This window comes from Dipodomys merriami, unplaced genomic scaffold (assembly GCF_024711535.1).
Source record: "Dipodomys merriami isolate MVZ:Mamm:240054 unplaced genomic scaffold, mDipMer1.0.p SCAF_31, whole genome shotgun sequence".
Lineage (NCBI taxonomy): Eukaryota > Metazoa > Chordata > Mammalia > Rodentia > Heteromyidae > Dipodomys > Dipodomys merriami.
In genome coordinates, this window is record NW_027204604.1 from 1489018 (window position 1) to 1501801 (window position 12784).

At 34.4% G+C, this 12784-nt stretch overlaps 1 protein-coding gene across 1 annotated transcript in view; it reads right to left on the reverse strand.

The window, feature by feature from the left end:
• Spata17 (spermatogenesis associated 17) overlaps window positions 1-12784 on the reverse strand; it is a 138036-nt gene that overhangs the window by 105176 nt on the left and 20076 nt on the right. Inside the window, exon 4 of the mRNA XM_070041483.1 lies at window positions 9414-9464. Coding sequence (XP_069897584.1) covers window positions 9414-9464 — 51 coding nt within the window. The remainder of the gene's footprint in view (window positions 1-9413; window positions 9465-12784) is intronic.

A 12784-nucleotide genomic window follows, 5' to 3' on the forward strand; every position in this document is an offset into this window, starting at 1 on the left:
TGACAGGTCAGCTGGTGTGAAGATTGCATTTGTCCATTGAAATAATTTTAAATTCACTTTATAAATTCATTGATATCAAAATTTTTAAAATACTGCTGAGATAAATTTTCCTCCCTCCCTCTTTCTTCCCTCCCTTCCTTTTCTTTTTTTCTCCTCTCGTTCTCTTTCATTATCTCTTTCTTTCTTTCTTCCTTTCTTCATTCACCCTTTCTTTCTTTTGAACTGCAGTTTGAATTCAGGGCGTCACACTTGGTAGGCAGATATTTTACTGTTGAACCATTCCTCTAGACATCTTTTGAGCTAGCTATTTTTTAAACAAAGGCTTGCTTCCTGCTGGAGTGTACCAGTATGTGATCCACATATTTACATTTCCCTTGCAGCTAGGATGCCATGCATGTGCCTTTATATATCCATTTATTGGTCAAGAAGAAGTTTTTTCCCTGGGCTGGCCTCAAACCCCAATCCTCCATCCATTTATCTGTGCAGCAGATAATTACTTGTAATATCTCATTTATAGGTAAGAAAATAGTTACAAAAAGAGGGCACATAAATTTCCTATAATTACACAGCTAACAGTCATAGATCCAAAAATGAAATTTGTTGTTCAGCAAAGCCTTTCAATACAAAGTCGGAAAGGAAGTAAAACATAATTTTTGAATGATTGAAACTGATAATCTGTGAAATCAATTTTGTAGGAGAAATACCTTGAATTTACCTAAAGGCACCAAAGAAAAAGAAGAGCATGTGTTGAGAAATACTGAGCTAGCTATAAAGTTTTCAGTTCTTGCCCTACAATTTTCCAATAGTTTGTCTATATGAATGCCTGACAAGTTACAAAGAATTGTGTTAGGACATGAAATCTTTGTAAGTTTTCACCTAACAAAATACTTATCTTCTCTAAACATGCCTTTTCACTCAAACAGATATTGATACTATTAAGACTAGGACCTAATTTATTATGGTTTTTCCCAAAGTCTATTTTTTTAACTAAGATATTTATTTTCAAATATTTATAAGTGGAATACTGACAAAAAAAGGGAATAAAGTTTACTTGAATTTGCATCCTGTAATTTTCTCTGTATTAAAACTTTGCAATTAAAAATATACTTTTACTGTCATTTTTAATCTGTGAAAATTCAGAAGTTGAGATTTTGAAAACATATTTTATAATGTGTATGATAATGAAGATATGCAAAACAACCCATGAAAACAAACCAGAGACTAGCTATCGAAAATAAAACCATGTCATATAGCAAAGGTTACAGAAAATGCTTTCCAAATTATCTTAGAGTTCAGTTCTTTGATCTAAGAAAATAATAGTTTTTCTAATATTATAAGGTACTCAATTCTGAAAATCTCTTTAGTCAGACCAAAAGCACATTATAGCTGATGAAGAGGAGGAACTGAAACAAAACACTTTCTAATAAAAACAATAACCAATTAGAATATCAGACATATGTATATCTTAATGCATTTCCTTGGCTCATGTGATCTAAACTTACAGCATCACTCTGAGATGGAGATTATTATTAGTTCTCATTTGAGAAAATAGAAAATTGACTCCTCAAAAAATTAAATTAACTGTGTAAGGCCATATAGCTATATGAAAGGATCCAAATGTTCAGCTGTGTTACTGGCAAATCTTTCATCTGCAATAAAAGGAGTTATTCATGTTGCGTTGGGAAAATGGGGAGATACCCAAGAGTGCACAGAGAGGGACTAACTTTGGGAGAAAAGTTTCAACAAACTTTTGATAAAATGAGATTAATACTGTCTGAAAACATCAAAACTGCATGCCAAAATACTGAGAAGGGTGACTAATGACTGTTTATGATCAGGTAATACTAGAGTAGTAGGTGTGCCAACTTATTATTCTATTGTGTTGTGATCTACTGAGTTCTTTTATTTTGAGACAATACTGTGCCACATAGTTCATGCTACTATTTTTAGCCCAGGTTGTTGTGGAACTGGTGACCTCTTGCCTCAGTCTCCTGAGTTTTGAGAAGACAGGTGTGCACTACCATACTCAGCTAAGTATGTCCATTTCCAAGAAAAGAGATCTGCAAGAACAAAAATTAAAACTGTCTGAAAATGTGCTAAAACCAGATTTTTCCTGTATAAAAAATTTCATAGGTGCCTTCCTTCTCCATGTCCAGCAATTCCTGGAAACACTATGGAACACTCAGGAACTCTGCTTATAGTGTGCTCGCGAAAACTTCTAATGTCCTAATATCCTAGATGTTTACTCAAGGCAGAATAAAGTCCTTTTCAAGACAAATTATTTTATTTACGGTTAGGTAGTGAAGAGCATATAGTAATAATAGGATAGCTAGTGAGCTAAAACCCATCAATCAGTCTTTAACTGGCTTCAGGCAGGCTGTGTGTGTGTGTGTGTGTGTGAGAGAGAGAGAGAGAGAGAGAGAGAGAGAGAGAGAGAGAGAGAGAGAGAGAGAGAGAGAGTGTAAAATGCTAGAAGAATGAAACATTAGTGTGGGTGAGGGAGGTGCCATCAGTACAGGGAAGATCTAAAATTTACTGAGCTCCTTGAATGTGCCAAGTATTATATTTACTGCAGTAACTCTCACAATATCCTTGTGAACAAAGCATGGTCTTCCAAGTTTAGTGAAGAAATTAAGTGTAAGTAATCAGCCCAAGATCACAAAACCAGTAAGAGTAAATGGCGGAGTCAGGAAACAAGCTCAGATCTGTCTTACTTTATAGCTCATGATCCTTCCACTAATACCCTACAGAATAGACTATTTTTGCATTTTTAAAGATACCAGTTTCTTACACTGTTGAGAGCCCATTTTAACAAAGGATAGATATAAAAAGATACAACATAGTAGAGATTCTACCATACTACCTTCTATAAGCATAAATGACATTTTGTATTTTTCCTACATATTCTAGAACTAGTGAATAAATGTAATTTTTTATAAGTACAATCCAGGAGCAGAATGAATTTTAATATTTTTTTCAGTTCAAGGTGAATGGGTTACAACTTTCTAAATAAATAATACTAAAAATAGCTAATATTCATGCCCTTCAATGTAATTAGCAACTTTCAAAAGAGATTGGTATAAAACAATTATTGTCATCGATCAGCTCTGAATAGATAATGTTAAACAAAGTCATCCTGTGCTCAGCAGATTACAGCTTGTTAACGGGCAAGTTCTAAATGACCTCTTAAGCTAGTCAAATCAATGATGCATATTTCTCATTAAGTAACATCAAAATGTAAGTGGTCTTATAAATAATGTTTATTTTAAGCACTAAAACAAATGGCAAAACCTAGATGTATCAAAAGCCATCTGCTCATAGAAAAGATTTTCTTCCACTGGGTTTATTTTTATTCTTGAAAATCTATAGTAACCTTAATTGCCATGGGAAGAGAGAAAAAAATGTATCTTCTCTTCTAAAATTAAAATTAAGACATGGAAAACAAATTCACTGATAATAACACACCTAGAATCAATGCTCTAAATATAGAGAAGAGTTTGGAGTTTGGAAAGAGAAATCAGTTATTCTCACTTCTTTTAATTACTACAAAACACTGGACAATGACACAGAAAAGAGATTTTATTCAGTCTTTAAAAATTATCAATATAACACAAGTTTTTTATTTGCATTTTTTATTTATTTTTATTTGCATTATATCAAAACTATAAATATATGAGTATATAAACATTTATATAGGAAATTATAGAAAATGTGTGAAAAGATTGTTGTATATATGTGTGTGTACATATACATATATATATACAATGTAGATATGAAAAGTTTAATAAAATAGAATATATGGAATAATTAGTTTATATTGATTCTTACATTCCATTCCAACTCTACCTGAATTTATAGTCATTTCTCTATAATCTATTTAACAATTTCATAATGATTTTGACTCTAGAATAGTATGAAATTAGAAATATTCTTTTGTCTGGTGATGGAACCATTATTGGGTAAAAAGTTAGGATTGTATAAATGACTCCTTTCTTTTCTTCATCCCAAGGCTGAAATTATGGAGCTACTGTTCTTGTGTAAGACAATTTGTTATTTATTCTGTATTCATATTCCTCTGATATAATGCCCAATAGACAAGATACCTCTAGTAACTTTTTGCTAAACCTCCATACTACCATCTAATCTTGAATGTCTATATTTAAATACAAATGCTTAATTCCTTCACAGTTCAAGGAGATTGAGATGTTTATATAGCTGATATAGTTAATAACTTCAAGGGAATAATTTTTGTTATCTGACATATTAATGATTTTTAAAGTTAATATTTTTCTTTTTTGTATTTTAGGAGTGAGTATTCCCCATAAAAGGAAATGATAGATTTAAATTGTTAATATATAGCTTTATAAATATAAGAATAAATATGTCATTAAATTTAATTTTCAAATCTGTTGTCTTAAGTGATCTTTAGTGTCTCTCTTGTTACTATAATTTTTTCCTTAAAGTGAGCATCTCAATCTGAACTAAAATGTTTTGGGGGCACTAAAAGCAAATTAAATCATTTAATATAAGTGAAGTAAATCAGTTTGAATTCTCCAGAATACAGCAGTTTCACTAAATAAGTGTATGTGATTGATCAATACCATGAACAAGGAAGCCAGGGTAAAAGGAATTTTACTTGAAACAATCAATTACATCTGTAGTTCTTTAAACCTCTGTAAGCTTTAGATTATTACCATTTTTTCATTCCTCATAAATCTTTGAAGCTGAGAGGAAAAAGTCCGATGGAACATATTTCATAAGGGACATCGACTGTTAAGGAATTGAATACTAGCATTTCTTTGACACTGCATTCCTGTGATATTGCTCCAGTTGTCCTAGGATGGACAGGCAGGTAAGGTCTCAAGATAGATGTGACAGTCCAATGGAGACTTTCTAAAGGGAGCTTACCTTTGTTAGCTTTCATACCTTGTGCCACATCATATGTCCACATTGTGTTTAGTTTATGGAGGCCAGCTGAAGATGTACTGAAAAGTTGTCTTCCCATGGCACACAGGTCCCATGTAAAAAATTCCTACTTGTGCCTTTCACTAAGTCTCTTCATATGGCATATAGAGTTGATGTGAATGACCACATATGACATGTGGGATTCCTGGGGTTTGGACCTAGGATCTAAAACGTTGATCTGAAGGAAGGAAGGAAGGAAGGAAGGAAGGAAGGAAGGAAGGAAGAAAGGAAGGAAGGAAGGAAGGAAGGAAGGAAGGAAGGAAGGAAGGAAAGAAGGAAAGAAAGAAGGAAAAATAGGAAGGGATGGAAGAAGGAAGGAAAGCAGGAAGGCAGAGTGAATATATGCAATTCTTGTCTTAGGTAGGTTATTTTCTCTCTATACATGGATGAAAGGAGACTTGGTGGACAACGCAAAAATCAGAAGCAAGAGAAAGCATCAAGTACTGAGGAAAAAAATCAATCTGCTTGGGAAAAGGGACAAGTAATTGACCTTAGGATGAATGAAATACTCCAACTACAGTGGAATTTGTATTTTGCTACCTGGGATATTTTTAAACAGGCTTTCTCCACTCAAAGTAATTCTTGTCCTCATCTAACATAAGTATGTATTAATTAGGAACCTGAGAGTCTCTGCTCAGTATCTGGTGGGCCAGAAGCGAAGGCCAAGTGCTTACATATGCTCACAAATATCGGAAGGGGGATGGTGAGTCAATACTGTTCCACACTGTGAGAGGACAAACAACTGTCTATCTAAAATGAGGCAGAAGAGAAATGAACAACTGACTCAGGTCATGCATGTGTATGCTACTGCAAGCTGTCTAAAGAACTGAAAATAAAAGTCAGGGGCCAAATTTAAATAGTGCCAAAATAGTGGCCAAAATGCCAAATGAAAAGCAGAACAATAATTGGGATAAAGTCAAAGTGGAGACCAAAAAGGAAATAGAGTGTCACATTGACACACAGGGGGAATAAGGCTCCAGGAGATAAGATAAAAATTTACAGAGCAATTTACTGCTATATTAATCGACTCTCAGTGGCCTAGCAGCAAATTAGCAACAAGGAGTCTGTACCAAGTATACTTACTGTGAGTTCTGAATATAGCATGTATCATAGGAAACCTTCAGATCTCTGTGTATTACAGTACTTTGACAAAATCCTAAATCACAGAAGGTCTTACATTCACTTATGAATTGCACACTAACTAAATTTTACCTTAGCCTGTCTAGTTCACTCACACTACATAACCTAGTCAGAAAATCAAAAGAAGGTCTAAAGACATTTCAGCTAAGATTTAAGTAATTTCTAACAAAGACAGTCAAGGGCGCATAGAGAAAAAAGTATTTAAAGCAAAGAACTTTTTATTCCTTGCATAGAAATCAGAGGGCCAGCATCCATTGTTTTATTCAGGGATATTTATCTCACCACCTACCATAAGTCAAGCCCTAAGAGTTACAAAGAAAAAGACAGGATCTGGGCCTCAGGGGACTTACCGAACGTGGAGGGTGGAGACTGGCATATAAATTAGTAGAGATAATAAATGTTACAAGTTCTGTAACCAAAGTATGTCGATGGTCAAATAGGGAAATAAAAAGCGAGAGAGTGATCAATTCTATGGGAATAGAGAGTATCATAAATCCTTTAGAGAAAAGGTGACCCTTTAAAAAATAAATGCAGCAAATGAGAAAATTAATAACGATTACATAGAAACACCATATATATGTAAGACTTCATTACTAAAGTATGACCATCTATTTAGGATTGACTATAGATAAATTTGAAGAAGTTCCTCCACTAGACTGCTTAACAAGTCACTGAATATAATCTAGTTGTCATGTTAGTTCTCAGTTGCCAAATGTGTAACTTGTAATTGATGCAGTTCATGAGACCAATTAAGAGGCAGGGTTTTTTTTTTTTTTTTTCCTACCTACTATTAAGAAAGATCTTTTCAGGGCTGGGAAGGTGGCTCAGTGGTAGAGCGCTTGCCTTGGATGCATGAGACCCTGGGTTCAATTCCTCAGCACCACATAAGCAGAAAAAAAAAGCCGGAAGTGGCTCTGTGGCTCAAGTGGTAGAGCGCTAGCCTTGAGCTGTAGAGCTGAGGAACAGTGCCCCGGCCCAGAGTTCAGGCCTACGACCGGACCCCAAAAAAGAGAAAGATCTATTCATGGTTTACGTATGTGTGTCATACAGGAAGCAATGTATCACTACTGCCCAGCAGGTCATCTGTCTCTCTGTCCTGAGATATTGGCTGTACTCTTTTGGGGGACAATTTTGCCTTTGAGTCAAGATGATATGAAAAAAAGTATTGCCTATCTGAGGGGCAATTTGCCTTCTGCCACAAGATGCTTATTGTCAGCTCCTATTCTTCCCAGAGCCCAAGGTGTTTGCAAAGTGACTTCAAAATGGTTCAGATCAAAGGATACAGATACAGAGTGTAGGGTTGGGTAATTACCTTTCTCCTGCTTTTAGTTAACTTAGAGCCCAAGGCACAAGACCAATGGCCTTGAATCCTCTCTTAAGACATAAGAGAACACATAGCTTTTTGCACAACATTGAAACAAGTAAACAAACTCTTGCTGGGCACCAGTGGTTCCCTCTGGTAATCTTAGCTTTTCAAGAGATCTCTGTTTTGAGCTTCAAAGTCAGCACATGAAAGGAAGTCTGTGAGATTCTTTTTTTTTTTTTGTCCGGTCGTGGGGCCTGAACTCTGGGCCTGGGAGCTGTCCCTCAGCTCTTCAACTCAAGGCTAGTGCTCTACCACTTGAGCCACAGCGCCACTTCCAACTTCTTTTCTTTTTGCTTATGTGGTGCTGAGGAATTGAACCCAGGGCCTCAGGCATGCAAGGCAGGTGCTCTACCACTGAGCCACCTTCCCAGCCCCCGCCTGTGAGATTCTTATCATGAATTAACTACCTAAAAGATGCAAGTAGAGCTGTTTCAAGTGGTAGTGTGCCAGCCTTGAATGAAAATGCTAAGGGACAGTGTCCTGGCCTTGAGTTCAAGCCCCCTTATCAGCACCAAAAAACAACACAACAAAACAAAAAAAAATCAAAAACACAAAATTTCTTGCCTTCCAAATGGCACACACTGATGTGAATTTCATAGACTCACCTACTCTAGGGAAAGCGGAGCCTCCATTAGTCATGTTAGATCAGAATTCAATATGAAGATTTAGAGCTGAATTATAATCACAAATACACTTTTATTTGATCTCTGTTTTCTGTGCTTTTCCCTAGTAGCACAAGGGACAAGATCTCCTGTTTGGATTTTCTTAGTCTATGACCTAAAGGCTTTGGTCACTTACTACTTTAGGTTGTCTAGTTTCTTTTCTTTTTTCTTTTAGAGACATATCTGACATGAAAGAAACAGAAAAGAAAAAGAAAGAACCTAAAAGATTAAGTCTTTAACAGGCCTGTAAAGAGAATTAAAATTCTCCATACTCTCAAATTCATTCCTATTAAAAATGAAAAATAAAATAATTTCTCTAGGTGACTATTACTGAGAAGATGAGCACCCTGCAGCTGGAGTTTTCTGCCTTTGGCTCAGAAGAAGCAGGGAGATAAATCTATTTCTTCCTCTTGCTTGTATTTTTATAAACTCCAGGAGAGCAGAGAGATTGGCCAGACAGTGGAGACTGGGGTTAGTCTCCCAACACATCACATCTGCAGGGGAATGCAACCCTTCCAAAAGCAGCACACAGAATACTGTTCATGGAGCTTCCCAGCTTCAACTCATACATTGTCTCACCACATACAAACCTATTAGTTATAGAACTAACAGATTCATGTAAGAGAATAGGCACTATAGATTATGAAAACATTAGGAAATTCCTGTAAGAAATTTCTCCATTTGTTGTACTTTAGCAATTAAGTTGTTTCCATCTACTGTCTGAAACAAAAGAAACAATAGTTATGCTTTGTCCATCTCCAAAACCTGTGCAGAAACTAGATTCAAGTCCTCTAGTTGTTAATTTAGCTTTCTGTTGAAAAAAATAGCATATAAAAATGAACACAGAAATGTTGGAAATAAAACTTATAATCTGGAAGCTGACTTTATTACTGTTAAATCATATGAATAATTTCTAATTGATTTGTATTGGCAGGTTTCTTAAATTTCAACACCATGTTCATCTATTTATCACAATATTCCATATGATGTATGGAGGCTAATACATTGCTTCACTAATATTTACAATCTTTCTCTAGTTATGGCTCAGATATATAACATTCTACAGCATAAGCATTTATAATTACACAATTTACATTTTACTCTAATTTTCAATCCTGCCAAGATTATTTAGCATAACTAACTTTTAAACTATGTATTCTTTTCTCTTTGCTATTAGCATATCAATCAAATTTGCATTATTCTGCCTTGCTCATTTTATTAAAATCGAATTCAGGGCACAATTGACTTTTCATTTGTTTAACAAGTGAAGAAATATTTACCTCGACAGCCATTGTATTATAGTGATCCATCTTCATAGTATAATTTGCTAACTGTGAATCAAAAAAAAAAAAAGATGGCATACAATTCAGTTACACAAAGACAGTGCAGCCTATTTTTACATATCTAAGAAAAGAATCTTTATACATAATACATAATAAGAGTTCTAGGCTTAGAAAAAAATGAAATCAAACTTTGTATTGAAGAGATGGGCTTCCTAATACATAATGCAAGCTTAACCAGAAAAATCTATGGTAGTCAAACTAGGAGCTAATGGAGATATATGATCATAAAATGCTCTCCGCTGAGTTTGATAATCAATGGTGCTCTACTGAGAATAGAATAACAAAGCAGAAATATTCACAAGTGCTGGTGACACGTAGTATTATATGATTTATTCACTGGGGTTCTTTTAGCCCAAACTCACAGAAACATAAAAGGAATTCATATTTCAAGACGTCTGGTTTAATGAAAAATTCAAAGAAATGCTGTCTTCAGTCGAAATCGTTCAAGGATATGGACGCAGTGATGGGGCAAAATTGTGCCTTCCAACCATCTATGCAAAATGCTATGTACTTAGCCGACTCCTGAGCGATCCCTGGGAACTTTGTTTCATTTAATATTCATTTTACACTATAAAATCATAAATATAATGATATTGGGTTACAGTATATCCCTAGGCAGAGTAGAGACTTCCTAAAGCCTTCGTTTCTTTCTAGAAAACACACATTTATCTATGAACTATAAATCTGTTCTAGTAAGCAATCATTTAGTGGTGTAGTTTATTTCATTTTAAACTGTTTCCACCTATGCCTCAAACTTTTCATTAAAATTATAGTACAAATAAGTAGTGAAAGCAATGAAATTGTCCATTTTTATCCCATTGAAATTCACTGAATTCAGCCCAGGTTATGAACATTATGGTTCCAGCAAATATCAGAAGAAGAAAAAAGTGTTTTAACTCTTTATCAAGGAGTTACCCTCCCTATGACAAACAAGAAGTTATAGTTATAGTGTTTGGATTTCCTGGGCTGATCCATAGCAAATTGTCTGTGCAGAGGAGCAGGGCTGGATTATTTATCAACAGTCTAAGCAATTGAGAAACAGTTGGCAATATGTTATTTACAAATAAACAATGATGTTACTTTATTTTAAATTCTTTCTTCCTCAGAACAAGCAGAGCATAATTTTAGGTGATTTGAGATACTTACTTTAATACCAGATTTCCTCAAGTCATATTGAAGCTGACATTGATAGTAATGTCTTTATTTTTTAAAGTATTTTGGAGAGTATATATTACAAAAGGTTTTGGCTTAGGAAAAGATGTTTATTATCTTTATCTTATCAGTATTTAGTTATAACTAGTTGAGTTTGTGAGCCTTTGAGCCACAGAGTTTCATCTCTGACTTTGTTTTAGACCAGCTGTGTGCCTTTGAAAAAGTTACTAGAAGTTTCTTAGTTTTGACATTCATCTTTTCAAAACTGGGGAATTTCATACTTCACTAAGCTGTTGTGAAGATTAATAATAATAATTAGTATTCTAATTATATATTGAAGTGCTTCCCACATAGATGAAAGTGATATTATAAGGGGTGACATTTATCAAGATACATTATATTCATAAACTGCTTTGTTAAATGACAACTCCTTTGTATAACTACATAAAATAATAATAAATTAAAAATATTGTAAACGTGATGGATGTACAGAAGGGTTACAGTCATATAAGTCAGGTGTCACCCTGTATCACCCCTCCCTCAGTTTCTCCCAGTTTTTCCCCTCCCTGCACGCCCCCCCCCAAGTTATATAGTTCATTTCATACATAGAAAAAGTTATGTTATCAGTAGTGCAATACACAGTTTGTGGTTTGAATTATATAAATTTAAGTATATATAAAACCCCCAAAAGTATAAAAGGCTAAATTTTATTATGAACTAATTGGTTTGATTTCATACTGACTGTTTGCATTCATCATGTTTTTACCTATCATTTACAACTATTCACAGAACTATCTCAAGTCTTCTTTTACCAGGACTGCTGTACTCATACCTGCTTCACCTTATTTTTAATCATTCTGAACTTCATCTCTAGAATAATTTTATGAAGTATTGATTTTTTCAAGTTGTTTCTGAGTTTTTAAAAATCATAGGCCTTCAATAATATCCAAATGTCTCTCCTTCTCTCTCTCTCCCCCGCCCTTCCACCCCCACCCCTTATAATTTACAGTGAGGGGAAGATAAATGAGAACCACTCAATTACAAGTCAAGGTAATATTCAAAACTTCCCATAATCAGGTCCCAATTCTTAAAAATAATGTTTATTTTTATTATAAAGATGATGGACACAGGAGTTAAATTTACATAAGTCAGGTAAAGAGTACATTTCTTCAGTGTTTTCCAATTATCTTCAAAAATTTATTTCTCCTCTATTTAATTGAATCAGTGCATATTTTCTCCTGTACTTCCATATTCCTAACTCTTTTTCAAGCATTCATAAGGAAGTCCTTTTCTCCCCTACTCTTAGTACCACCAAGTAAAATAAAAAGTTAGCATTTCCCTATAACAAGTAGGATATTTGACTTAAAAAAACAACAACAAAAGAAACAAGAATAAATTTTTGAATCTCATGTTTTCAACCTGATTAGAGACTGTCCACTGTGAGTGTAGCCAGTCCTTTCGGAGGCCTCTGGATTCAGTCTACTCTTTTCTCCTTCTTGTCATTCCTGATCCACTCTAATCATATGATATAAAGGTTTTAATCTTTCTATAGTTATTGGATATTATGGTTGGAGACCAGGACAAGATGAGCTTCAAGGAGAAAATAATCAACTATCTCAAAAGCAGAATGCATAAAGTAACATAAAACAGTGGTACTTCTAAGTTTCTTTTAAGTTTTTTCATCTGGTCCTTGTGAAAACACATGATTTTGTTTTCTGATTGTTCATCTATTTTAATTTTCTTCCTTCTTCTTTAATCCCAAATAATGTATTCCATAAGTGTCAGTTCTTAGCCTTCTGCTTAGGTAGAAAATCCTTTCCATATATACTGGTGATTATATAAACTTTATCACTAGCTCTGGCTCTCAATCTATGGTCCTATCTAATAGCTCAGTTTAATACACATTTGTTGAGTGCTAATTATGATCTACCAAACACTGCTGAGAAAGTATCAACACTTTACAAGATTATCACTACAGGGAGGTGTCCTAACATCACTGCAAACTCAATAAATTCCGAAATATCTTTCTGTAAGCTTCCCTGAGCAACCCCATTCAGAATGCTTCTTATTAATTCCTTTTCTTTTGTCAGCATGGTAACTATGAATTAGCTTTGCTGAGATTAAAAAAAAAACGGTCCAACTATCAATTGGGTGCC